The sequence below is a fragment of the Atractosteus spatula genome, chromosome 3 (assembly GCF_055471065.1).
Source record: "Atractosteus spatula isolate fAtrSpa1 chromosome 3, fAtrSpa1.hap1, whole genome shotgun sequence".
Lineage (NCBI taxonomy): Eukaryota > Metazoa > Chordata > Actinopteri > Semionotiformes > Lepisosteidae > Atractosteus > Atractosteus spatula.
Window position 1 is genome coordinate 66,721,320 of NC_142708.1, and position 27,788 is coordinate 66,749,107.

The 27,788-nt window shown below is 52.7% G+C and overlaps 3 protein-coding genes across 3 annotated transcripts in view; 2 read left to right on the forward strand and 1 right to left on the reverse strand.

The window, feature by feature from the left end:
• The window catches only part of LOC148838283 (kinesin-like protein KIF1C), a 28,396-nt gene extending 16,564 nt beyond the window's left edge, over positions 1–11,832 (forward strand). The window contains exons 6-23 of the mRNA XM_088911848.1: positions 429–607; positions 1,381–1,492; positions 2,412–2,489; positions 2,628–2,693; positions 3,093–3,171; positions 3,386–3,464; positions 3,578–3,729; positions 4,311–4,528; positions 4,738–4,817; positions 5,767–5,842; positions 6,013–6,092; positions 6,304–6,398; positions 7,145–7,228; positions 7,617–7,797; positions 7,958–8,030; positions 8,165–8,263; positions 9,292–9,822; positions 10,533–11,832. Coding sequence (XP_088767974.1) covers positions 429–607; positions 1,381–1,492; positions 2,412–2,489; positions 2,628–2,693; positions 3,093–3,171; positions 3,386–3,464; positions 3,578–3,729; positions 4,311–4,528; positions 4,738–4,817; positions 5,767–5,842; positions 6,013–6,092; positions 6,304–6,398; positions 7,145–7,228; positions 7,617–7,797; positions 7,958–8,030; positions 8,165–8,263; positions 9,292–9,822; positions 10,533–11,687 — 3,417 coding nt within the window. The 3' untranslated portion in view covers positions 11,688–11,832. The remainder of the gene's footprint in view (positions 1–428; positions 608–1,380; positions 1,493–2,411; positions 2,490–2,627; positions 2,694–3,092; positions 3,172–3,385; positions 3,465–3,577; positions 3,730–4,310; positions 4,529–4,737; positions 4,818–5,766; positions 5,843–6,012; positions 6,093–6,303; positions 6,399–7,144; positions 7,229–7,616; positions 7,798–7,957; positions 8,031–8,164; positions 8,264–9,291; positions 9,823–10,532) is intronic.
• A 5,338-nt stretch (positions 11,833–17,170) lies between these two features.
• On the forward strand, positions 17,171–22,269 carry gp1ba (glycoprotein Ib platelet subunit alpha). The gene is made up of 2 exons (XM_088910049.1): positions 17,171–17,266; positions 18,931–22,269. The coding sequence occupies exon 2, from the start codon at positions 18,942–18,944 to the stop codon at positions 21,708–21,710; it is 2,769 nt and encodes a 922-aa protein (XP_088766175.1). The 5' UTR covers positions 17,171–17,266; positions 18,931–18,941; the 3' UTR covers positions 21,711–22,269.
• Positions 22,207–27,770, reverse strand: psmb6 (proteasome 20S subunit beta 6). The gene is made up of 6 exons (XM_088910050.1): positions 27,610–27,770; positions 26,138–26,205; positions 25,270–25,401; positions 24,476–24,605; positions 23,733–23,877; positions 22,207–22,501 (listed from the first exon to the last, which is right to left on the reverse strand). The coding sequence occupies exons 1-6, from the start codon at positions 27,700–27,702 to the stop codon at positions 22,374–22,376; spliced, it is 696 nt and encodes a 231-aa protein (XP_088766176.1). The 5' UTR covers positions 27,703–27,770; the 3' UTR covers positions 22,207–22,373.
• Positions 27,771–27,788: the final 18 nt, after the last annotated feature.

Sequence of the window (27,788 nt, forward strand, 5' to 3'; positions counted from 1 at the left end):
CAGATGGTCCCTTCTTAGAGAAAATCTGGGAGAAAGAGCTTTGTTCCCCTATCCTGACCTTCCGGAAGCTAGATTTGGGGGAGCAGTGAAGGTCGGGGGTTCAAGCAAAGGCTGATTTTCATGCACTCTGTGTCCCTCAAAGATGAGCAAGGTGCTTCCCAAACCAGCTGGCCTGTTCAAGCAGCAGTATGGAAAAACTGGGCACTGCGGCATGATGCGTTTGGGTTTGTGTTCTCATCCTCCAGCTGGTGTCCTCCATATAAGAGCCAGAGTGACATAGCAACCCCTGCTGATCTCATTTCCCATGGTCCTATTTGCTCCCTGCTCTGCAATGCCCAGTTCCTGAAGAGGGCGCTTGGATCAGCGATTATCCTCCCTTCGCTGGTTTTGAGAGCCTGCTCCTCAGCGCCCTCTGTCTCTTGACCCAGGTGTCATACATGGAGATTTACTGCGAGCGCGTGCGTGACCTGCTGAACCCCAAGAGTCGTGGGAACCTACGTGTTCGGGAGCACCCCATCATGGGTCCCTATGTGGAAGACCTGTCCAAGCTGGCCGTCACCAGCTTCTCCGACATTGCTGACCTCATGGACTGCGGAAACAAGGCCAGGTCAGACTGGGGTCAGACTGGGGTTAGAGAGCAACAAGGCCAGGTCAGGCTGGGGTCAGACTGGGGTTAGAGAGCAACAAGGCCAGGTCAGGCTGGGGTCAGACTGGGGTTAGAGAGCGACAAGGCCAGGTTAGGCTGGGGTCAGACTGGGGTTAGAGAGCGACAAGGCCAGGTCAGGCTGGGGTCAGACTGGGGTTAGAGAGCGACAAGGCCAGGTCAGGCTGGGGTCAGACGGGGGTTAGAGAGCAACAAGGCCAGGTCAGGCTGGGGTCAGACTGGGGTTAGAGAGCGACAAGGCCAAGTCAGGCTGGGGTCAGACTGGGGTTAGAGAGCGACAAGGCCAGGTCAGGCTGGGGTCAGACTGGGGTTAGAGAGCGACAAGGCCAGGTCAGGCTGGGGTCAGGCTGGGGTCAGAGAGCGACAAGGCCAGGTCAGGCTGGGGTCAGAGAGCGACAAGGTCAGGTCAGGCTGGGGACAGACGGGGGCTAGGGCCAGGGCAGATAGTAGTCATCCATAAGTTCCGATAGATATTAGGTTTGGAACAGATAGGGGCCAGATTGCAATAAGGGAACTGATAATTGTTAGACAACGGTCAGCTAGTAATTGGTCTCAGGACAGTAGCGGTCAGATGAGATTAGGTCAGTAGGGGTCTGATGTGTGTCTTTATAACCTGATGAGTGAAAAGTGACCAGTCAGTCTTCTAGTCCTGAGGTACAAGCAGTGCCCGGTAATTATTGCTACTGACCCGCTCTGTCCTCGCTTGTCTCCTCCAGGACCGTGGCTGCCACCAACATGAATGAGACGAGCAGCCGCTCTCACGCGGTCTTTACCATCGTCTTCACACAGCGGCGCCACGACCAGATGACCAGCCTGGACACTGAGAAGGTAATGGCCAGGAGGTCCTTGTTCTCTATGCAGGGGCAGAGGCTGGGGTCAGCGCTTGCGCTGGGGTCTGATAGCGCTTGCACTGGGGTCACTCACTCGGGAGTGAGATTGCACTCACACTGGGTGCAAGCTGGGGTCAGATAGTACTGAGGGTCAAAAAGGGCTCAGACAGGGGTCGGATAGGGTTCACACTGGGGTTAGACAGTACTCAGACGGGTCAGATAGGGATCACACTGGGGTCTGAGACAAAAGTCAGGCAGTGCTCATGCTGCAGTCAGTGAACACACACACTGGGGTCAGGTGTAGTTGGATAGTTATCACAAGTCAATGTGGCACCACCTACAGGTGTTGGGAACCTAGAGACTGGAGTCAGTCTTTCAGCTCCAGCTCCAGTCTATCTTGTGCTGCAAGCTCTTGACACGTCATCAATAATTATTATTGTGTCGTTTTATTTCAGAAATCATCCATATTATTAACCTCTCAACCTCATGAATGCAGTCATTAAACCACTAAGGTCACTGATACTCCGATTTAGGCTTCTGGGTGTTTATTTTTTCCAAAAAAGCCCGTAATGTGGTTATGAACTGTGAAATGTACTATTCAGTAAAACAGACCTGCAGTCAGTGTCTCAGGTGTCTCCATCTTGTGGCTTAATGTAAAAACTGCATTCTTGGGCTTCATCTCCACCAGTGTTTTACAAAGGTTTTTTAAGATTTAGCAAATGACTTTTCAGGGTTCTTGTATGTTGATTTGTTTCACAGACATGCAAAGTTTTTTCTGCTGACATTTCTTTTTTAAGTGTCTTAAGTACTAATATAATGTTTGACAGTTTTTATCAGTCATGACTTTGACTGATCTGATTGCTTTCATCTTTTGTATTGGGGTGAGTCATTTAGTTGAAATTATTTTTTTCCCTCAGGTCAGCAAAATCAGCCTGGTTGACCTGGCAGGAAGTGAAAGAGCTGACTCTTCAGGGGCAAAGGGCATGAGGTTAAAGGTGAGAGGGAAGGGAAACTCCTTGCAGTAGCTTTACTGCAATATATCTGCAGAAAGTTCAAGCGTTGATGTGTTCAGTACAGAATATGATTATGCATGCATTGAAAGTATGACAATTTCTGGGTATATCGTCCGACAGGAAGGAGCCAACATCAACAAATCCCTGACCACTCTGGGCAAGGTCATCTCTGCGCTGGCGGAAATGGTGAGAGACCCCTGGAGCCCCGGAGCACAGCCGTGCAGCACAGACAGGGGGACGCACACTGACAAAACTGGCAGTACACTCACACACACCTAGAAAAGTTATAAATACAGTCCAGTTAGTACAGGAGCCTTCAGCCCTGCTCCTAGAGAAACCCATCCAGTTAATACAGGGGTCTCCAGCTGCAGTCCAGCATGTCTTTAGGAGATGAGAAGAAACCCAAACAGATGAAAGATCTCAGGACCCAAGACCTGAGGCAGCAAATCCAATTCTTTTAAACATGTTTTGAGCTCCGGCTGCTGTGCCGTGAAAGCTGGCATCACACTCTGCCCTTCACTGCACCACTTTTGAAGTTTTTTGACTTAGCGGTGTTTCTGTTGTTCTCTTCGTCTCCGTTTCCAGCAAAGCTCCAAGAAGAAGAAATCAGACTTCATCCCTTACAGAGACTCTGTTCTGACCTGGCTGCTGAAGGAGAACCTGGGTGAGATGGGAGGCGGGAGTGGGCCAGGGAAACAGATTTTAGGAAGATGGAATAGATAATTGTGGAGACCTCTATGTGTTTCTGAGAGTCCAGCTGTGTTGCTCTGTGTCTGTGTCAGTTGCCATTTCTTTGTCTCTCAGTCTCTCAAGTCTGTGTCCTGACCAGTGATGTGTGTTTGATGGCCTTTGTCTGTGTGTGGCTCTGTGTCTGTCAGGAGGGAACTCGCGCACGGCCATGATCGCCGCCCTCAGTCCAGCGGACATCAACTATGAGGAGACGCTCAGCACTCTAAGGTATGGTTTACCTGTCAAAACTCTCCCTCTCTCTCCCTGAAACACTCAGTATTGCACTGTTAACCTGTCATATCTCAAGGCTGTCTCTCACCATCCACCTCATTCTCTCCCAGGTACGCTGACCGTGCCAAACAGATCCGCTGTAACGCTGTGATCAACGAGGACCCCAACGCACGGCTGATTCGGGAGCTGAAGGAGGAGGTCAACCGACTGAGGGAGCTGCTGTTCTCCCAGGGGCTGAGTACTGAGCTCATCACTGCGGCTGGTCAGTACTGAATTCTGACACAGTGCTGTACACACGGTGAAGAGCAGTGTAGCTAGCACTCTACTTCATAGCCCAAAAAGGTCCAGAACCCTTTGCAAGGGGGAAATATACCCAGTCACTGTGTACCTATGACTGAATGGCCAGATCACTATCCCCATACTGACACCAATAAAACAGACAGGTTATAACACATGCTGCCAGATCTGAAAAGCTCAGGACTTTAATGGACATGGTGGGATCTTGGGGATGGAAAGAGGTACAGGCAGAGCATTATTAATGGGGAGAGAGAAATGTGGCACCTGTTTAGAGAGTAAATCACATTGCCCATTTGCTTGACTTGGGGGGGAGGAGGGGTAAATATTATCAGTGTTTAGGATGCTTGTAAATGCACATTTGTCATTTCTGTTCTGTTGTGTAATAGTTTTACATTTGTAATATACATATTATATATGTTGTAGTTTATACGTGCTGTCACTGCTTTGGTAAGACTTTCACTGCTTTTGCCACTTTGTCTGAATCTTTGGGGGAGGGCATCCGAGATCAAAATCACTCATGTCACCCTCTCGCTGCACCATCCTCAGGGACTGAAGCAAATAACAATCGTCTGATGCCGGTGGGTGTGAGTGGTGCCCCCTTCAACTCCAGCGAGGTGATCGATGACAGTCTGTGCCACCCGCAGCAGCAGGGCCTCAACTCTGACCCCCCCACTGGTGACCTCAGTGCTGACAATGGACATTCGGAGACCTTCTCTGGCATCGATGAGCCAATCACCAAGGAGGAGGCTGTGGAGAGACTGAAGGTGCTGTCTCTGTCTCCTTCATTGACTGTTCTTCTCTCAGTTTCATTCTTTGAATAAAGTGGAGCCCCATGCCCCTGTTTCTGTCATTCTCTCTTAATGTTTTCCTGTCTTCAACTCTTTTGTTCTCTGTATTCTTGCCCTCTTGTCATTTACTGTGTGTCCTGTTCTCCTGTGGGACCTAATGTGTCCTTTAAATTGCGTCTCCCCAGGAAACAGAGAAGATCATTGCTGAGCTGAATGAGACGTGGGAGGAGAAGCTGAGGAAAACGGAATCCATCAGGCTGGAGAGGTGTGTGTCCCATTCCCTGTACCTTTCAGCCTTCATGGGAGGTTACGGCTGTCTTTACCCTTCAGCTTGGAGAGACAAGTGTGTCTCTGTCGCTCTTTCCTGCCTCTGTATTGAAGCAAGTCTGAATAGAGCAGTAAAGCTGCTTGTTAGCACAAGCATAACACTAGTATCGCCAAAACTGAGCAAGAGGTAATGACATCCGGTGATGAGCCATGCAGTAGAATCATTTTCTCCTTCAGTCTTTTCTTCCCACATCATTCCGCTAGAGCCAGCAGCTATGTCACCCTGCAACTCACAACTGGCAACCCACTGAACTTAAGCAGGCGTGAGCCTGGTCAGTACCTGAATGGGAGACCTCCTGGGAAAAACTAAGGTTGCTGCTGGAAGAGGTGTTAGTGGGACCAGCAGGGGGCGCTCACCCTGCAGTCTGTGTGGGTCCTAATGCCTCAGTATAGTGACAGGGATACTATACTGTAAAAAGGCGCCATCCTTCAGATAAGACGTAAAACTGAGGTCCTGACTCTATGTGTTTGTTAAAAATCCCAGGGCGTTTCTCGAAATGAGTAGGGGTGTGACCCCGGCATCCTGGCCAAATCTCCCATTGGCCCTTACTAATCATGGCCTCCTAATAATCCCCATCTATGAATAAGCTTCATCACTTTGTTCTCCTCCCCACTGAAACCTGGTGTGTGGTGAGTGTACTGGTGCACTGTGGCTGCTGTCGCATCATCCAGGTGGAGCTGCACACTGGTGGTGGTGGAGGAGAGTCCCCATTACCTGTAAAGTGCTTTGAGTTTAGTGTCCAGAAAAGCGCTATAGAAATGCAAGCAATTATTATTATTATTACTACTACTACTACTCCGGTCCCTTCCCAGCTGTCCTCCCTGTCCTCCTCTCTCCAGGCCCGCCTCTCTGAATGTCCTCGGTTTCTGTCTCTCTCTGTCTGCAGGGAGTCCCTCCTGGCGGAGATGGGCGTGTCTATCAGGGAAGACGGAGGGACCCTGGGAGTGTTCTCTCCGAAAGGGGTGAGCGACAGGCTGCAAGCAGGCGGAGCCGCTGCAGGGCAGACGTGGCGCGCTCTTTGGGCATTACTTACTGGAGAGGGAAAGGAATCGGAGATCTGCTCAGGGCTGTGGGGGAGCTGCGTCTGGGGCCGCTGTGACTGACATCGCTCCTTTTCCTCTCTCCCTTCCAGACCCCACACCTCGTCAACCTGAACGAGGACCCCCTGATGTCGGAGTGTCTGCTGTACTATATCAAGGAAGGGGTGACCAGGTGAATGAGTTCGGTTATATGTTCAGATTCTTGCAGCCCAATTTTTGACAGTGTAGAGCTGCCGCCTTCTTCAGAACTTTGCTGCCAGGTCCAGTGGAGGCTTCATCGCCCTCTCCTCTCTGCAGGACGACACCGCTGCTGCTCGGTGTACTGTGATGTTACAAAGATGTCAATGTGGTCAGTGTCTGACCAGTGTCCTCTGTCTGTGCAGGGTGGGACAGAAGGATGTGGACATCCGCCTGAGCGGCCAGTTCATTAAGGAGCAGCACTGCATCTTCTACAGCCGCGTCAACGACAGCGGGGAAGGTGAGAGTAGAGGGGTCAGGGGTCAGTGGTCAGGTGGCAGCTCCTGCCTCCAGTGATGAGGCCACACAGGCAGTAGGTCGCGGTCAGCTGTGCTGTGTGATATTCCAGTCGCTGAAGCAGACCGGTTAAAGAACTGTGTCTGCTGAGAGTGGACACTAGCAGGGCTGATCATTGGAGATTTATCTGGGTGTATGCTGAGTTTTCTGGGCTTTACTTTGCTCTGCTCCAAAATGAGGTTGTGAAAAGAGCTGTTGTCAGCTTTTTTTTCAGAAGTTGTTAGCTTTACAGGTAACGACCCCTTGTCGTTTTGCAAGAAAACAAGGTCTTGGTCTCTTGTGTGGCTCAGAGCGTAGAGGCGCTTGTTCCAAACGTAGGCAGCGCCGCTGTGGTCCATTTCTCACTGGGCTCTGCTGTGATGGACTTTTAGCCGAATCAACATGTAACCTGACCAGCTAATTAGCTACCCCATTGCAGGCTTCCTCTATATACTAAGTGCTGATAACAGAAGTAGAACAAAGACTGCAGTATCTGAACTTCTCTGTCTCCATTTCTCTAAAGCTTCCCAGGAAGTGTGTCAGGTACTGTGCAACTTAAAAAACCTTCCCCTCCCCTCGCTCTGGTGCAGCTTCTCTTTCCTTTCCCCTTCTCCTGCTCTGTGGCAAGTTCCTCCTGTTGTCTGTGTGCATGCTGGGAGAGCACTTGTCCCTCTTGTCTCTCTCACCGTGTCATGTCGGTGTCGCCCGCAGTGGCAGTCACGCTGGAGCCGCTGGACGGAGCGGAGACATACGTCAACGGGAAGCAGATCACTGAGCCCCTGATCCTGAAACAAGGTACACGCATGCGCTCTGCTCTCTCTGTCTCTTTACCCATCTCGTTCTTTCTTTTCCTGCAGCTTGGGAAACGTACAGGGGATCTGCCCTGGTTCAACAGTCTTTTCTGGGTATCCCAGCTTCGTACACACATGTACTAAAATTGGAACGATGCAGAGAAGATTAGAATGGCCCCAGCTGAGATCTGTATAACTTTAGGATCGTCTGCTTAGTCATTTAGGACAACCGAGTGAGCTTCAGACCTCTGCTTTGCGCAGCCAGTCATAGCTGCAGGCTTGTAGCACAGGGTTAGACCCCCTTGAATTAAAGCATTAAGAAGTATGACAACTATCAACAGTTTGTTGCAATCCAGTTGATAATTAATTGGAGTTGTTTTCCTGCCTCCCAGGGAACCGCATCGTGATGGGCAAGAACCATGTGTTCCGCTTCAACCACCCTGAGCAGGCCCGCCTGGAGAGGGAGCGCAACGCCAGCCAGGACCAGCAGGGGGAGCCAGTGGACTGGAACTATGCCCAGAAGGAGCTGCTGGAGAAACAGGGCATTGACATCAAACTGGAGATGGAGAAGAGGTGAGGAGGGGAGGGGGGGGGGAAGAGAGGAGCTCTGAGGGTAACGGAGAGAATGAAGGCGCAGGGTTATCCGGGAGAGAGAGATCATGCTGTACCCTTAGTTGTGTGACTTTTCTTTTGTCATTTATCCTGTTGAGAATTGTGTTCCTTGTGTGTCCAGACTGCAGGACTTGGAGAGTCAGTACCGTCGAGAGAAAGAGGAGGCTGACCTGCTCCTGGAGCAGCAGAGACTGGTAAGAAAAAGTCCCGCCGCCAAGCCCATGGAGGGGGAGCACGGTCGGGTTGCTCAGCTGGCTGCGTTATGGCCCCTTTGTCATGTAGAAGGACCTGTTCCCTGTCTCTGAGCAGCGCTCCCTCTCTCTCTCAGTATGCAGACTCGGACAGTGGCGATGACTCAGACAAACGCTCCTGTGAGGAGAGCTGGAGGCTTATCTCTTCGCTCAGGGAGAAACTTCCTGCCAATAAGGTGAGAACAGAGATCCCACTCCCACTCCCACTCCCACTCCCCCCCCCACCCAACTCGTCCTGTCCTCCTTTCTCTTTTTCTCCTTTCAGCAGTCTTTGCTCTGTCTGTCCCCTAGAATCAATAGAAATAATCAGCATTCACACAACCTATGCACTAACCGCAAAATCCACAGTTCCTTAAATATTCTTTGAGATGTTAAAAGCAAACACACCCAGCAAGCCCATAGTTATGCTTAACAGGTATTATTCTGCTCTTTTAATTTTTAGATGAGAAAGTAAGGAGCAGTGTGAGATGTCCACTCTGTGTCACTGTGTTGTGGGGGTAGTGTGATGTGTCCACTCTATGTGTCTCAGCCCTGTGCTGTGGGGGCAGTGTGATGTGTCCACTCTATGTGTCTCAGCCCTGTGATGTGGGGACAGTGTGATATGTCCACTCTGTCACTTTGATGTGGGGACAGTGTGATGTGTCAACTCTGTGTCACTGTGCTGTGGGGACAGTGTGACTTGTCCACTCTATGCGTCTCAGCCCTGTGATGTGGGGACAGTGTGATATGTCCACTCTGTGTCACTGTGCTGTGGGTGAAATGTAACGTGTCCCCTCTGTCACTTTGATGTGGGGACAGTGTGATGTGTCAACTCTGTGTCACTGTGCTGTGGGGACAGTGTGATGTGTCCACTCTCTGTCACTGTACTGTGGCGGAAGTGTAATGTGTCCACTCTGTATCACTGTGCGGTGGAAACGGTGTGATGTGTCCACTCTCTGTCACTGTGCTGTGGAGACAGTGTAATGTGTCCACTCTGTATCACTGTGCGTTGGAAACGGTGTGATGTGTCCACTCTCTGTCACTGTGCTGTGGAGACGGTGTTATGTGTCCACTCTGTGACACTGTGCTGTGGGGGAAGTGTAACGTGTCCAGTCTGTCACTGTGCTGTGGAGACGGTGTTATGTGTCCACTCTGTGACACTGTGCTGTGGGGACGGTGTGAGAATTCCGCCGTGTGTCTCAGACTGTGTCCCCTCTCTCTCCAGGTCCAGTCCATCGTGAAGCGCTGTGGGCTGCCCAGCAGCGGTAAGAAACGGGAGCCCCTGCGCGTTTACCAGATCCCCCAGCGCCGCCGCATCAGCAAAGACCCCAAGTGGGTGACGCTGGCCGACCTGAAGATGCAGGCGGTGAAGGAGATCTGCTACGAGGTGGCGCTGGGCGACTTCAGACACTCGCGGCAGGAGATCGAGGCCCTGGCCATCGTCAAGATGAAGGAGCTGTGCCGCATGTATGCCAAGAAGGACCCGCAGGAGAAGGAGACCTGGCGGGGGGTGGCGCGGGACGTCTGGGACACCGTGGGCATCGGCGAGGACCGGGGGGGCGGCGGCGGCGAGGAGGGAGGCGGAGGGGAGGGAGGCGGCAAGGCGGACGTGGACGACCTGAAGGCGCACATCGACAAGCTGACCGACATCCTGCAGGAGGTCAAGCTGCAGAACAACATGAAGGACGAAGAGATCCGGTCGCTGCGGGACCGCATGGTCAAGATGGAGAGCGTCATTCCGAGCATCGGAGGGCAGGTGGGGGACCCCGACTGTGGTACAGATGAGTTTAATCAGAGCGGCCAGTAGAGATGCTCAAATGGGGCTCAAGTTGAACCCCAAAACTCCACGCAGCGCTTGCGCCAGGCTGGGCTGCGCTGAAGCGGCCCCCTCTGGCCAGCCTGTGTGCCTGCAGACGCGCAGTGCTGTCGGAGAGAGCTGCGTCAGTCCCCCCTCTGACGCCTGAGCTCTGCTGTGGTACTGCAGGGTGCTGTGCAGAGGCTTCGCAGTTTAGTTTGAAGTTTAACAAGCTCTGTTTTTGGGTGATTCTGTAGACGGAAAAGTCAATGCCCCTCTCATGCAAGTGAAACAGATTTCCAATGCATTTTCAAGGGGCTGAAATTGGAAAGGATGCATGCTAATTTTGCACACAGAGGGGTGGGGGTCTGGAATGAGCTGCCCCAGATCTGATTTTTCAAACTGGTCTTGGGATGATATGATCCTTGGGGAAGCCAGACAAGCTGGTCGTTCTTGAGCGGCTGGATGGTTTGTTCCAGACACCCACAGCCCTCTGTGTAAAGGCTTGTGCATCTGGATTGAGCTTACATTGAGTCTGTGTTGCTCTGCAGATACAGATGTCCGGTCAGTGGCAGTGGCCTTCCAGGATTGCACCCCCTAGAGGATTCTCTGCTCCCAGCCGTCTCTGTGTGCTCACTGTGCCCGTGACCCTGTCTTGACCTGTTTTGCAGGATGAGGAAGGCGAGGAGGACTTCCTGCACTACGAGGGCGAGGGCGAGGGCGAGGGCGAAGGGCGCAGCGGGGAGGAGGAGGATGGGGACAGGGGCAGCGCGTCCTCTCTGGACGACCTGTCGAAGGACGAGCGCGTGTCCCGGCTGATGGAGGAGGACCCGGTGTTCCGGCGCGGGCGGCTGCGCTGGCTGAAGCAGGAGCAGGCGCGGCTCCAGAACCTGCAGCAGCAGCAGATCGCCAAGCGCCTCCGCAAGGGCGCCGGCGCGGGCAGCGGGCCCTGCCTCCCCGGCACAGGCCGCTTCATCCCCCCGCAGGACTGCAAGCTGCGCTTCCCCTTCAAGAGCAACCCCCAGCACCGCTACTCCTGGGACCCCAACACGGCCTTCATGCTGGGGGGCGAGGAGGGCCCGCCGGCTGACAGGCAGGCCGAGAACGAGACGCAGAGCCAGAGCGAGAGCCAGGCTGGCGAGGGGCTGGCACCCCCTGCCCCGGGGCCCGCGCTGGGCAGTGTCCCCACGCAGATGCCCCTCCTGACCCTGCCCTTGCCGCTGCCCCTCCAGATGCCCTTGCCGATGTCCCTGCCCATCATCATGCAGCCGGGCGGCAACAGCAGCCCCAGGATGCGGACACCCAGCCCCCAGAGAGCCTGGCAGCAGCACCAAAGATACCCTGGCAATGGCGGTCACCACGGTAACCACCAGTACCACCATCCCGCCCATTACCGGAGGAACTCCCTGGACAGCTCCGGCGTGCCCAGTCCCAGCTCTGGCTTGGTGCCCTCCCCAAACTCCCACGCCAACCACAACCACCGGCCCAGGTACCGGCGCCAGTCCTCCAACCCCAGCCAAGAGCGGGAGCCCTCTGGGTACCACCAGAACCGGGACGGCTACTACCAACAGCACCGGCACCAGCAGCACCAGCGCAAGTCCGGCTACCACCACCACCCCTATCACAGCCACGCCCAGCCCTTCGCCCAGCTCTGCCACCCTCCCCGGGGCGCCCCCGACGGCGAGTTCCCCGGCTACGGCCGCCAGCACAGCCCGCAGGAGAGACAGGGCGGGGGGAGCCCCAAGTTTCAGGGTTACACCACCCCCCCAAGAATGCGGCGCCAGTTCAGCGCCCCCGATCTCAAGAACCGGGAGACGCCAGTCTGACACGCCGCTCTGGGGTCCTCCAGGCTCGCCTGCCGGTGTTGCGGTCCTGAACGGTTTTCCCTCTCCTCTCCTTCCCCTGTCGCCTCCTCCTGCTCCCTCTCCTCCCTTGCTGCCTGCGGTTCCTCCGGTTTTGTCTCTGGGTCGATGTCCTGGTGTTGGGGACCGCTGGCCTGCTGGGGTGGTTTTGCTTCCCAACCCTCCAGGTCGCTCGGGTTTAGAGGCAGTCCGGACCGCCAGCGGCTTCACCCAGATCCCCATCGGACCCCGCATCGTGGGCTGCAGCCACTAGGTGTCCGGGACGGGCTCGAACCCGGGATTCCGGTTTCCCCTTCCTCTCCAGGACGCTGCACCGTTCCCGAGCTTCGGAAGCTGCCAGTAATCTGTGTCCCAGAGATCCAGGAGTGTGCCGGTAGCAGTGTCCGGGACTGTCGCTGGGGAGGTCCGGGGAGCTGGCTTTCTGGGGGGGAGAGCTGGGGGGGCTCAGACCAGGAGCCTCCCGACAGACCAAGACCAGGATCTTTACCACTGAACACGCCCACTAACGCTCTCCAGCCCCTTCGGCTGAGACCGGCTGCAGGCCCTTCACACGCTTGATGTACCAAAGCTCCACTGCGGAAGCACTTTACAGGCAGAGGACTTATTTCTGGGGGGGCTGGGGGCTGGGGGTTGGAAGACGTGCCACTCACACTGAGACAAAATACATTCAGTGCTCAAACACTAGGTTTTTTTCATTTAAAGGGGGTGTAATTGTGTTTTACTGTGTTTTCCCATGTCGTAAGGAACACTACAGGGGGGAGGGGGGGGACTTGGTCTTTTTCCGAACAATTCTGAGGGAAATTGACTTTTTTTTGTTTGTTTTTTTTTGTTTTGGATCACTGCCCTAGGTTTTGAACAGTGTTGCAGAAAGTTACTTTTCAAAAGTAATTCATGACATTTACATAGTGTGTATTATAGTTAAGTGGATGCTTTGAAGCAGTAATATATAAAATAATTCTTTGTACACTACACAGATTACTTGACACCCTGCTGACTTTTAAAGTTATGCTTCCCTTCAATTCTCATTTTAAAAATTAATCCCTTACATGAGGAACTGTATTGGATTGCTTTTTAAAGTAACTTTCCACAGCCCTGATTTTAAAGCACATTTTATGGGGGGGGGTGCAGATTCCCCCTTGTGGCAGTTTGTGTGACGAGCAGTGCGAGTTGAGTTTTCCTCCGGGTGTGCGCAGAGGGAGGCTTTCTTGTACTCTAGCAACACGGTCTGGGTTTTGTGAATCTTTACACTGCTTTTACTTGGTCGGACTGCAGTGGGGCCTGTTGGGGACACTAGGTGGGTAGGAAGGGAGGCTGGCAGATGAGGTACCCCACACATGGTGAGGGGGAGGTTTTTTTGCCTGGATTCACATCGATAAATCCCGCCACAGCCGAAACAGTGAGGACAACAGCACTTTCACCCGAGTGGGCTGAAAGTGGGGCCTGCAGTGACCCCTGGTTTGCTTTTTAACGATGATGATCAAATCATTTTAAGGTTTGTTTTATTCTTAAGGCTGCTAACGTGAGACTGTTGTGAGAAGTGAAGAGGACGCCCTGCAGGGGCTTACTGTACCAGTCTGGTCTCTGTGGGAGAGTGTCGCTGGTGAGAGCTGGAGGCCGAGGATGAGGAGTTGGGTTTGAGGATGAGTCTTGGGTAAATGTGGGCGTGGTCCAGTAAGAACTATTCTTCTAATTAGCAGGGAGGCAAGTAAAGACGCTAGGTGGATCAGTCATATTGAGAAGCCCAGGGCAGGGCAGAGACACCTCATCCTCTCCTGTGCAGCAAAGGAGTACAGCGTCAAGCCAGGAGTAATGACTGGTGATTTCTGGACTTGATACAAGTCCAGTAACCCAAAGCTGAAGGGACAGGACAGCAGGCCTCACCTGGCTTGGTACAAGTACTGCAAGTGACCACCCATTACCCCGAGTCCCTGCTCTCACACCCCATCCTCTGCCAGTGTCATTGACTCATTTTTGGTTCTTGTCCACAGAGCCTGACAGGAGAGTGAGGACTATGCACACCCTCCTCTGACACCCCCTGTTAGATCACTCACCCTGGGACTCTGCACAGAGCCTGACAGGAGAGTGAGGACTGTGCACACCCTCCTCTGACACCCCCTGTCAGATCACTCACCCTGGGACTCTGCACAGAGCCTGACAGGAGAGTGAGGACTGTGCACACCCTCCTCTGACACCCACTGTCAGATCACTCACCCTGGGACTCTGCACAGAGCCTGACAGGAGAGTGAGGACTGTGTAAACCCAGTGACACTTCTACTGGGGCAAGGCTAGTTGCAGGAGTAACTGTTTCAACATGACACCCAAATCTGCGCAGCACTGCATGGGGAACCCAGGTTTCGACTAGTGCTGTGTGTTACTAACCCCAGATTAACTTGTTAAAAGCTGACGTTCTTGGAATAAAGATGGTCTTTTAGAGCAAGTAGTTGATAGGTTGTGGGTGTGAAGAGTTTAAGAGTTTACACTGAAAGCCAGAAGAGACAGCGATCAGGGTTTTGGCCCGTGTAGCAACTGGGGTTCTTCACCTGTGGTCTGAGTCTGATCTTTCCCAAGAAGTCCGACAACCGGGAGTTTTTACAGTTTTGGGGGGCCCTGGTGTATTGTTAGGGATGGATGTTTGGGGTCACTTAGCCTGGCCTAGCACCACCCTAGACCTTGAGCTTGGGATCAGAAGATGTCCTTCTGTGTGGCATGCAGACGCCTGTTGAGACGTGTCTAACTAAGAGTTTAATTATCTGAGGATCCAGAGACGCTCAGGTCTCGGGAAGCAGATCGGAAAGGCTTTGGATTGGCTTTTACTGCGTCCGTCTTCAAGGAGGCGGCAGGCTGGAGGTTGGGAGGGGTTGAGGAGAGAGAGGAAGTGTGGGGCGTTGGTGGGGGGGGCAGGGTTCATCGCAGGAGCATGTTGGTGACATGTTGGAGCATGTGAAGCGGAGCCGAGACTGGTTTAGAGGAAGCAGGTTGAAGATGGTTTTAAACATGGAGGCAGGGCGCTGTGCACCGACAGATCCCTGTGTTTTTCACAAGGAGCATTCGTGAACAGGGTCAATAACAGGAAGGCTTTTTCCTCGTCTGCATCGAGGTCTCGTGCTGATTACGGGCCCTCCATCTGGCTGGCAGGGACTGCGTCTTTCTTTTTGAAGAGGGGTTGCATGCTCTTAAATCAGTCGGCCTGAGTCTCCCCAACCTTCGCTTGCCCAGTCTGCAGTGTCCTCTGGACACCAGGGCGTGGGGCCACACACAGGTTACAGCAGGAGGCCACAAGCCCCTAACGCAGCCGGTGCGCGCCCGTCTGGAAGTAACACAAGGAGACACGCCTGGGCCCGGTTCTGAGCAGCGGGCCGGGCCGCACAGAGTTCCTCTTACTCGGAACCCTGCGGACGCGTCCGAGACGAGACCGGAGCCCCCTGGCCTCGAGCTGGAAAACAGGAGCTGGTCCGAGAAGAAAGAAGCCCCGTCAGTCCCTGGATCCGCTAGAGAAACGGAGGGAGGCCGGGTCGGAACCAGAGAGGGCGCAACGCGGTGCGGACAGCTGGGACCTGCTGCTCGCCGTGAGAAAAACAGGACATCGACACCCTGCGCGCGTCTGCCAGCGGGGAATGAAATTAGGTCCTATAGAAATATTCAACTTGATTAAAGGATTCAAGAGAGTGAGGTCGATGATGCGCTATCAGTTCACTTGTCTGCTTGTGGAAGGTTTTAATTTCATTTTTAGGACAATCTATTGCAGTGTGTTTTTGCATATAGTCTGTGGGGTGTGTTTTTCTTCATGAACACCGCATATCATATGGGATTTTATTTCTTTCAGTGGTGTATCTTTACTTTTTCCTTCATTAATATAGTGTCTTTTATCTTTTATGCTCGTTAAGTATATTCTAATTATTATCCTGAGATGTAATCTGCTGCCACTGCGCAGGCCGATTCCCCCCTCGGGAAGCTGCTACAGAAGTGGGATTTCCTTACCATTTTTCCCGGGATGGGGGAGGGGGGGGGGGGGTTGTGCGTTCAAGGGGCGAGAAGAGATTTTCACGGGGAAGGGTGAAAACTCAAATAACGTCCGCCAAAGACTTGAGCGAAATCTTGAAGCGGTTTTGTGTTGTTTTTTTTTTTTAAAAGAAGGCTTGAAAGTGGGCGTCCGTTCTCGAGAGCGGAGGAGGGGACACCCCGGACCCCTCTCCAGTGTGGCGCTCCTTCGGAGTTCACTAGGGGTCCCTCTTGCTAGGCTCCTGGACGCAGACAGAAATCCGTCAGGGGGGAGACCCTTACTGTACCCTCTCCTCCTTATTCTTCCAAGGGCGACCCAGCCCTGGGTTTGGGGTGTCGGTGTGGGGCACCCCACCAACCTTCAGCACACCTGGTCTCTTGAGTGTTTTTTCTTGTTTTTTGTCTTTTTTTAAGACTTGGAAATGCACAGCTGTAAAGATTTTGTGGTAACATGAGAGCTTGAAACGAACTTTGAAGAGACGAACATTAAAGAACCCTCATATGAGTTTTGGCTCAGTGTTTGTTTCTTTCTCGTTCAGGGGGTCACTGGGGGCTCTTTTGGAAGCAGTGTGCAGGGCCCTGTGAATGAGGTTGGGAGTTGGGGTGACCTGGTGACCCCCATGCTCATTTTAATTCCAGGTGAATGTCCTAGGGATGCTCTAATTAAAGGGGGGCTTGAACTGAACTATCTGTTCAATTCAAGTGAACTATGTAACTTGAGTTAAACTGTATAATATTGTGAGATGTAGTTAACCTGAATTCTAAGAGTCACAGCTAAGCCGTGGTAGCAGTTCTGCAGATCGCCCATGCAGTCCAGACAAGATGGATCCCAGTCTGGGCTCTGTTGTGAGCCCCACAGTGACCAAGGATCCCCACACTGTGGCGCAGTTATCCAATCAGCAGTCGCTGCTGTCCTGCGTAGGGGGTGGGGAGGTCAGAGGTAGGAGGAAACTGGAGCGCCTGGAGGAAGTACATCTGAATATGGAGAACGTGCAGACTCCACACGGACAGTTACCTCAGGCCGGAATCAAACCCGGGCCGCTTTGGAACTGGGTTTGGTCCTGAAGTGAAACCCTCCAGCTCCTCCGGTGCTTCTCAGTGAGAGCACACAGCGTGTTAAAAAGCCATGGAGAGTCCCGTCAAGTTAAAAGGTGGCAGTCAGCCTTCATCGCTGCAGTTCCCCCTGGGGTAACTAGAGCGAGATGAGCAGGATGTTGCTGCAGGAACAGTGAAACAGCACCACGGACAAGATCGGCCTCTTGCGCATTTTGGCGTTTTAGATTGGCTTGCAGAGGAAATGGAGGAGCTGTATTTGGTGTTTAAGGCGGCAGGGGCGATAAGGATGGGGCAGGATTTCCTCAGATAAGGGCTCGGGGACAGCGACAGAGAGACGACGTTCGGAAACAAGCGGGTGAGAGCGACCTCCCACTCCACACCCAGCCGAGGCAGTGCGGACTGGGGCTCGGACTGGGGCTCGGACTGGGGCTCGTCCTGCAGCGCCAGCTCCTCGGAGACGCAGACTGGCCATCCCGAGCTCATCCCAGGTAGGACAGGGCCCTGCCCCGCCCATCCGGGCTTCTGGTCAGAATTTTGATTTTTCCCTTTTCTCTCCGTTGTCTCTCTTCTGTTGCCGCCTGTTTCCTTCGCCACCTGTTCCTTTTTGCTGGTCTTTTTCTAACCCTTTATTCAACGATGGCACATATACTAAATCAATCAACTGACTGCCTTCATCTCTCATTTTACAATTCTGTTGTTTCTTTGTAAATAACCATTTACGTTGTCGGCATAGATGGGAGGTAGCATACAGAAACAACCAATAATCCCCACAAGATAAATTACTCCATCCTGTTTCACAGAAAGAAATCGGGTCTCAATGGGACCACAAATCCAATCCAGTCTTGCCAGTATTTACTAAACCCCTCTGCCTGTAATCTAGCAGAAAAGGCGAACTTCTCCATTACATGACTCCCCCTCACAACATTGATCCATTGCTCAGATGTTGGCGGTTGTTTAGTAAAGAGTATTTTCTTGTGATGAGGTTTCTTCTTTTAAAAAATCAGTTTATATCTCTTCTTTACTTCCAAGCAATCAGACATAGTGTTATACAAAAACATAATGGAGAATTCGAATGGTATGTCTAAGTTTACCATGTTATTAAGGGCTAAATGTATGAATTTCCAATGTTGTATTTTCGGGCATGACCAGAATATGTGTAAATGAGTTGCGACTTGTTCTCCACATAACCTCCAAGATTGTGATTTTCTGCCTTGAATTTTAGGACTGATAAAAAATGTCATGCAAAGAAATAATTTTACTTTTGATTACTTGGAAGTTGAGGATAGATACAGTACATATTGTCCTAGGGATATTTCTTAGTTACCTGTAAGAAAACTATTAAAAATGGTTTGCAAAAGAACCCCCAACATCTGAACAATGGACACAAAAGGGGCTATAGGATATAGGATATGGGTGTAATGAGCTATAGATTCATACAAGGGAACCTGTAAGGAAAATTAGCTTAGTGCACTAAGCACTGGACTGATCCACTCCAGGCTTACTGACTGTGAGTCCCACTGCAGAGCAGTCTAATCCACTCCAGGCTTTACTGACTGTGAGTCCCACTGCAGAGCAGTCTGATCCACTCCAGGTTTTACTGACTGTGAGTCCCACTGCAGAGCAGTCTGATCCACTCCAGGCTTTACTGACAGTGAGTCCCACTGCAGAGCAGTCTGGGCCACTCTGAGCCAACTGGGACCTTACTGGAAGTAAAACTGTTACTGCTGGGCATTACAGTGGTGGATTCAGTATGGTGACTGGGGACAGGTGTTGTAGGAAGCACTGTCCTTCAGATGAGAGAATACTGACTACTTGGACATTGCAGACCGTTCAGAAGATGAAGGGTGTGAACTCTGGTGTATTCAGGGCTATACAAAGTAGCCTGTCTCACTTATCTACTCAGTGCAGCTGGTGCAGCAGTGTCTCTCTCTTCTCCCTGGTCTGAGTGCCGTGGGGCGTGTGTCGCCTAGCACTGCAGGTGGGGGTGAAGTGGTTCCCTCACACTGGTAAAGATCAACCCCAGAGGGGGCATCCAGGCATCCACTTGGATGAACGGCACGATATGCAAACGCAGAGATAATGCATGTCATCCGTTATTGTTATTGACAGTGCCTTGTGTGCATTCATGATGAATTCATTGTTCCATCCCCAGCTCCCAGCAGGATGACTTGTGCACTCCTCCTGCCACTGCTGCTCCCCCTCCTCCCACTCTGTTGCCAGGCGCAGACCCACGGTTGCCACAGCGACAAGGATGCTGACCACAAGCCACGAATCAGCTGCACAGACATGGGGCTCACCGCTGTGCCGCAGAACCTGGCCCTCCAGACCCAGGTCCTGGTGCTGACCAGGAACGAGTTCAAGATCCTCTCCTGGGCAGCCTACACCACCTTCCCTGCCCTTCACGAGCTGGACCTGTCCGAGAACAAGATCGAGGGCCTGGAGTTGGGGAAGAAGGGCTTGGGAGACGGGCTGGGCCCGGCCGGCGTGGTGCTGCCTGCGCTGAAAAAGCTGCGTCTTAACAACAACCGGATTGCCTCCCTGCCGCCCGACGCCTTCCGGCCCGTGCCCAACATCATGGAGATCTACCTGCAGAGCAATCTGATCTCCCAGCTGAGCCCCCAGCTCTTCGCCAAGCTCCCCGACCTGGAGGTGGTGGAGCTGTCCAACAACAAGATCCAGTCCCTCCCGGCCGATTTGATGGCCCAGATGGCCACCACGAAGCTGAAGACCTTCGCTGTGCAGGGGAACCTGATCACGAGGCTGCCAGACAAGTTTTTCGCCAACGCCAACGGCGGAGGAGAGATCCCGTACGTCTTCCTGTCCCATAACCCCTGGATCTGCGGCTGCCAGGTGTTGTATCTGCAATGGTGGCTGGATGAGCAGAGCCACAATGTCTACCTGAGGAAAAGCCAAAACGACATCGAGAACTTGCCAGACAGCGTGGTGTGCGACTCTCCTTCCCAGTATTCTCAAGGTTCCATCATCGATTTGGACAAAGACCAGATTTGCCCACAGGAAACAGAAACGGTAACCACAACGTCCGAAATTATCACCTACCCATTCACGACTTCCAAAATGCGTGGTGACCTCACGACATTAACCGACAGAGTACTCTTGACCACCCAGAGAGTACCCACAGAGGGCCCGGCTCTCAAACCGAGGAGCGTTTCACCGAACCTGGCGACAGAACACCGCCTGGCCACAATTCTCCCCACCACGACCGAGCTTCTCTCCCGCTCAACTGCGCTCGAGCAGACGGAGATGATAACCACCTCTGCGCCCAGGGTGCACCGGACGTCTCTCAGCACGATGGAGCGGGAAACAATCATCACAACCGCACAAACAACCACCAGCTCTCCTGCTTCGTCTGCCACTCCAACAAAGCTCTCAACACCCTTCAGGGTCGGGACAGACCAGGCGACAGACGGCACATCCGCAGGAGGGACGTGGAAGTCCCTGGTCACTCGGCTGGACACCACGAGTAGCATTCCCATGATGAGCCACTCCGTGGGGGGCTGGGAGAGGGCTAGCAGGGACAGGGCGGTCTGGGATGGTCAGAAGGAGAATGCGGTCCGCTTCTTCTGCTTCTGGTTCTTCGTGCTGAACCTTGTCCTCTGCATCCTCTTCCTGCTTCTCTGTTGCGCTCTCCTGTGGCTGATCTGCAGCTACATCCGAGTGCAGCGGCGCTACTGGAAACTGGGCTGGAGATCTGACAGCCTACAGCTCGTCCGCTATAGCCTGCTGCCGAGAGACGGACAGGGAGTTAGGGTGGAGGGGGCGGACGAAGCAGGGGAGGAGGAGGAGGAGGATAGGAGACGCGGGGGTCCTGGAAGCATCCGTCCAGAGCGCTTGGCGCTCCTGGGGACAGGGGCAGCGACAGGAGCGGTGGTGTCCGGCTCACAGCCAGGAGAGGCTGCCGTGTTCCGCTCGGTGCTGTTCGTCTTGACGGGTGGTCAAGGAGAGGCGGAGCGAGGAAGAAGGGAGCTAGGGACGGGGATCGGAGAGAGGGAGGCACCGCAGGGCGCGTACTTGATACATTTTGGCATCAACCGGAGAGCAGAGGAGAAGGGAGCGAGGGAGCGGGAGAGGCAGAGAAGGAGGAGCATTGGATTGGCAGGAGAGGAGATAGTGGGAGCGCACACCGCCGATCCGCAGCAGAGGAGAGGGGGAGAGGGGGAGTGCGTGATCCGGGGCGAGAGCTGGGACATGTCGAGAGGCAGGCAGTGGCGGGGGTGGGAGGAGAGGAGGGGGGTGAGGATACACGTGACCTGGAGTGGAGGAGGAGAGGGGGAACTGGAGCAGGGGGCAGGAAGGAGGGAGGCTGGAGAAGAGGAGTGCGAGGAAGGGGAGGAGGGGATCAGGCCAGGGAGAGGAGGTAGAGAGCAGAGGGCAGAAGCACTCTGGCAGAGAGACAGAGAGGCAAGGCCCTGGGTTTGGGAAGGTGGGTGGGACCCACGATGGAGGCAGGGAGAGGAGACCTGGCACACAGAGGGAGTGGCCGTGAAGATACAGAGACTGAAGAAAGAGAGGAGAGGAGCAGAGGGGAGGGATATGCCAGGCGAAGAGGAAGAGAGGGGGCAGGAGAGGATGTGGGACAGTCCGGGAGAAGAGGGCAGGCAGCCGGTGAAGTACAGCCTGTTCCTGAGAGAGGGGGCGGAGGAGGGGCCGCTGCTGGTGCTGACGAAGAAGAGGGGATGGGGCAAGGACAGGCAGCAGGAGGAGAGAACAGGAGGAGAGCAGGAGGGGAGTGAGATGGAGGACCAGAGGGTCAGCTGGGAGGTGGCCAAGAAGGAGGAGGAGGAGGAGGAGGAAAAGCAGGAGAGGTGGGTAGCGGTACCTATTGCCTCAGAAACGGGAGGTGAGGAATCAGATAGCAACATGCCAACTGCATCCAGTGAAGGTGTCTCAGTGACCCTTGATCTGGATGTGTAGGAAACCCATTGAGTTAGTCCGGCAGGGTTTGCAGGTCCTGAGAAATCAAGTTTCAGACTTGTGCATGAAGACTTGATTCAACCAATTTAAAATTCTTGCTCAAGTTCAGCGCTTTAGATAATATCAGCAGAGGTACCCCACCCAAGCAGTGATGGGACCTAACCTTGATGAAATCAGGGTGGTAACAGTGGTAGATGATACCAGGATTAAATTATTTTAAGCAGTTGAATTTAAACATATTGCATCTCGTAAGATCAGCATGAACTATTTGCATTTTCTGCTTAATCTGTACTTATTCACATGCCTTGTTTCTCATTGTAATGAAATAACAGATGTGCATTTCTGGCTCAGCAAGAGGTCATGCTTTGCATTGGCTCATACACCTCTGTCTTGATGCAGGCAGCAGTAATTGTGTCAGCGCTATATTATTGTCATGAATTGTTCCCACCGTGAGCACTAATTCACATATATGGGGGAAAAAAGGACATACCTGTAATTTTAACTTTTCACAGCTTTATTTAATCAAAATGTAACATTTCTTTCAATAAACCAAGAAAAATGCATTATAAATACAATTTATTGGCTTGATAACTAGATTGTGGTTATGGACTAGGTTAACCAATCCTAGATGGTGGAGCCCATGTTTGGAGGCTCCAACTCAACTCAGGCGCTGGAGAACTTGGGGAGCTGATTCCCGAGAATGACGCGTCTCTCCACACCCCCCTCAGTGATGGCAGCCAGACGCACAACTCCTCCACTGGAACCATCTCTCTCCATTGCCAGGGAGAGAGCTGAGAGATAGAGAGAGGGGTTAATACAGATACACTGGACACTACAGTACATGAACACTGCACAGAGAGAGAGGGGTTAATACAGACACACTGGACACTACAGTACATTAACACTGCACTGAGAGAGAGGGGTTAATACAGATACACTGGCCACTACAGTCCATTAACACTGCACTGAGAGAGAGAGGGGTTAATACAGACACACTGGACACTACAGTCCATTAACACTGCACTGAGAGAGAGGGGTTAATACAGATACACTGGCCACTACAGCACATTAACACTGCACTGAGAGAGAGGGGTTAATACAGACACAGTGGACACTACAGTCCATTAACACTGCACTGAGAGAGAGGGGTTAATACAGACACACTGGACACTACAGTACATTAACACTGCACAGAGAGAGAGAGGGGTTAATACAGACACACTGGACACTACAGTCCATTAACACTGCACTGAGAGAGCAAGGGGTTAATACAGATACACTGGCCACTACAGTACATTAACACTGCACAGAGAGAGAGGGGTTAATACAGACACACTGGACACTACAGTACATTAACACTGCACAGAGAGAGAGGGGTTAATACAGACACAGTGGACACTACAGTCCATTAACACTGCACTGAGAGAGAGGGGTTAATACAGACACACTGGACACTACAGTCCATTAACACTGCACTGAGAGAGAGGGGGGTTCATATAGACACACTGGACACTACAGTACATTAACACTGCACTGAGAGAGAGGGGTTAATACAGACACACTGGACACTACAGTCCATTAACACTGCACTGAGAGAGAGAGGGCGGTTCATATAGACACACTGGACACTACAGCACATTAACACTGCACTGAGAGAGAGGGGTTAATACAGACACACTGGACACTACAGCACATTAACACTGCACTGAGAGAGAGGGGTTAATACAGACACACTGGACACTACAGTACATTAACACTGCACAGAGAGAGAGGGGTTAATACAGACACAGTGGACACTACAGTCCATTAACACTGCACTGAGAGAGAGGGGTTAATACAGACACACTGGACACTACAGTCCATTAACACTGCACTGAGAGAGAGAGGGGGGTTCATATAGACACACTGGACACTACAGTACATTAACACTGCACTGAGAGAGAGGGGTTAATACAGACACACTGGACACTTCAAGAGTCTAGTCCCATTCAGGTCCTGCCCGGTATTGCTCCCCTCTCTCACCCTCAGCGGTGAAGCGCAGACACTCCTCCTGGTTCATTCCGGGTCTGTAGTTGGAGTCAATGAAGCCATAGATGTAGGAGCTGCCAGAACCACCAACTGATACTGGCTGCCTCACCATCATCCCCCCCATGGGCACTGTGTACACCTGCGAGAGAGAGGCTGTGTGAGGGAGGGGACTAGAGAGAGAAAGGGAGACAGAGGGACTGTGTGAGGGAGGGGACTAGAGACAGGGAGACAAAGGGACTGTGTGAGGGAGGGGACCAGAGACAGGGAGACAGAGAGACTGTGTGAGGGAGGGGACCAGAGACAGGGAGACAGATGGACTGTGTGAGGGAGGGGACCAGAGACAGGGAGACAGATGGACTGTGTGAGGGAGGGGACCAGAGACAGGGAGACAGAGAGACTGTGTGAGGGAGGGGACCAGAGACAGGGAGACAGAGAGACTGAAAGTGCAACAGAGGGTGGGATAGAGAAAAAGTGTGTGAATGAGTGGAAGAGAGGGATAGAGACTGTGAACAAGTGGAAAAGAGGGAGGGACAGAGAGAGTGAAAGAGGGGGAGGAAAGGGCAGAGAAGGCGAGAGGAAGTGAGGAACACAGATGATAGAGCAGGGGAGAGAGATTGGGAGAAGCAGGGGAAGATGGTGACAGAGAGATAGAGAGAGTGAGTGACAGAGGCTCAGAGGGAGGGGTGGGGAGGAAGCGAGTGGGTGTGATGTGTGGGGGTGGCAGGCGCCCCGATTACCTGTCCTCCCCGCCTCTTGTCCCAGCCAGCGACGATGATGCCAGCCATCAGCTCCTCGCGGTACCGGTAGCACATGTCTTTGAAGAGGTTGGCAGCGGTCTGCACCAGGGGCAGCTCGTCCAGCTCGATGCTGAGAGAGAGAGGGGAAACTCACAGAAACCGGCAGGCAGGACCGCGGTGTTCAGACACCCCCTAGGGGAATGGGTGCGTGTCTCTACACGAGCAGGCAATCAACGAGGCATACAGGGAAGGAAACGCACAGACTTCAAATTCTACTCAGTACTGGGAAGACACCAAGGATATTGTGATATTTCTGTTCTTCTGTTGTATTCATTTCAAAGTTACTGACCATTGTGTATTGCATACCTTCCCATTATGGGATTTTTTTACGATGCAAGTCCCCTGTAAGCACGCAAGGAGAACAATGATCTTCAGACTCCACACACTGTCTGACAGGAGAGTGGAGTGAGGACTGTGCACACCCTCCTCTGACACCCCCTGTCAGATCACTCACCCTGGGACTCTGCACAGAGCCTGACAGGAGAGTGAGGACTGTGCACACCCTCCTCTGACACCCCCTGTCAGATCACTCACCCTGGGACTCTGCACAGAGCCTGACAGGAGAGTGAGGACTGTGCACACCCTCCTCTGACACCCCCTGTCAGATCACTCACCCTGGGACTCTGCACAGAGCCTGACAGGAGAGTGAGGACTGTGCACACCCTCCTCTGACACCCCCTGTCAGATCACTCACCCTGGGACTCTGCACAGAGCCTGTTTATCCACACACTCACCTGTGGAAGCCCAGCTGGTATGTGACAGCATCAGCAATGGCCTGGGTGTCGGCTGCCGAGCCTGAGCGACAACAGAAGATCCGGTCGTGGACAGGGGTCAGCTTATCAGTCACCCTGTTGGCAATGTACGCCCTGCACACAAAGACAGTAATACCTGCACATGAACACCATCATCATCCTCATCTTCACCATCAGATCTGTAGAGACTGTAAAGACACTCAGTCCAGCTCATCTGTATCTTCACATTCACACTCATCCCCATCAGATCTGTAGAGACTGTAAAGACACTCAGTCCAGCTCATCTGTATCTCCACATTCACACTCATCCCCATCAGATCTGTAGAGACTGTAAAGACACTCAGTCCAGCTCATCTGTATCTCCACATTCACACTCATCCCCATCAGATCTGTAGAGACTGTAAAGACACTCAGTCCAGCTCATCTGTATCTCCACATTCACACTCATCACCATCAGATCTGTGGATACTGTAGAATACAGAGTGGGACTTAGTGCCCTTTTCTCATTGATCTCAAGCTCAGGGCTCTACATGACTTAAATGAATGCCCTAGCTGAGTTAAGAGGTCAATCAAAACTGAATGGGTCTGACCAGATTTTCCAGGTGTGAAGTGTAGGGAGGGGGGCAGAAGCTCAGTCTGCTGGGGAAGTGTGATTTAAGTCACTGCAAGTGGACCAGTGCCCAGAGAGTGGCAGGTGTCTGGAACACATCTGGCCAGCAGCCCCACTGATCCTTCAAGAAGAGGACAGATGAGAATCTGGGACCAGTTAGCTAACAAGCTGATCTGAGCACCTTCTGTCTAGTCACCGCCCCACCCCCCAACCCGACCTCCTATATGGCCGCCAGCTCACCCCGTAGTCGTCCGGGAGTCCGCGCCGATGACCACGCCCCCGTCAAACTCCACCGCCATGATCGTGGTCTGGAAGAGGAAAAGCGACTGTATTACAGGACTAAATTACAGCAATGCAGAGTCATGGAGTGACCGGTCAGCCACACCTCTCTAACAATCTGCAAAACACTTCACATCCACTGCAAACTGCTAAACATGCTTAAAATAGGGCTGTCCAGTCCTGGTCCTGTAGGGTCAGTGTGTGTGCAGGGTGTCCAGCCCTGGTCCTGGGGGGTCAGTGTGTGTGCAGGGTGTCCAGTCTAGGTCTTGGGGGGTCAGTGTGCCTGCAGGGTGTCCAGTCCTGGTCCTGTAGGACAGTGTGTGTGCAGGGTGTCCAGTCTAGGTCTTGGGGGGTCAGTGTGCCTGCAGGGTGTCCAGGCCTGGTCCTGCAGGGACAGTGTGTGTGCAGGGTGTCCAGTCTAGGTCTTGTTTGGGGAGGGGGTCAGTGTGCCTGCAGGGATGTCCAGTCTTGGTCCTGGAGGGTCAGTGTGCAGGCAGGGGTGTCCAGTCCCAGTCCGTGTGGATCAGTATATCTGCATGGTTTCAGGGAAGCTGTAAATCTGGTCATGGTAAAACAGGTTACTGATTTAACTTTCCTCCGGCCTCCCAGAGACAAGCAGGTGGGGACAGTGGCAGGATAAAGGACCACTCTGTGGGGATGGGGAGTTGGGGGACACTTCCTTGTCAACAGGACAGCAGTGTGACCCGGGGGCTGCAGTAGGTACCCCTCCCTCAGACTGGAGCTGGGCTCCAGTAAACGCCCGGGTGTAAACAAGGGACCCCAGATCTTCACTGTACACACAGTAGTGTGTTCCTCAAACTGGCTAGACAGAGGGATGCATTCAACAACGCCAATTCCAGGACACTTCGATAAAGAAGAAACGTCGTATTTCCCTCCTGATAGGGAAATCAGATGAAACTCCAAAACTGGTACAGAGAGCATCCCAAACGTACAGTGTAAAACAGACGATACAGTGGGCGATAATCTGTGACACCCGAATTAACAATCCATAACTCATATGTTTTGTCTTTCACTGTTAACTTCATTATAGACGATGGCTTTGTACTTGAAACAGGTATTGTTGGTTGATTTTAGTGCCGGTGACAGTGGCCAAGTAACTTAAAGGTTCTTTACAAGTGCATCAATAAATGCTATAATGTTACTCCTGCTACCATGGTATTACTGGAATACTTCAAAATCATTATTATGTTATTTCTGATATTCCCGGAAGTTTGTTTTAACCACGACCACAATATTCCTTTGGTCCCTGTGTTTTATCCAAGAAGTGGGAATGTGACGCGAGACTATGGATTTGCTGTCTCATAATGACACTAGCCAAGGGAGACGGCTTCCCCGACAATTACCCTGAGTTTAAAATACAAATCAAAATATCCGCCTCGTCTCGGACGCCCATCCCGTTCCCCGTCTCTCACCCCGGTGCTGACTTCCCGCGAGGCCCAATCCGGTACCAGGTCATTTCTGTAAGAAAGCCGCTGAGCTCCGATCGTTGCTACAGTCGCCGCCATTTTGCTCCGACTCGCGCAGCTCCGCGCTTTGTGAATTACCGGCTCGCGGTGAAACAGGCCGTAACTCTGCTCCGTTTGAAGGTGTT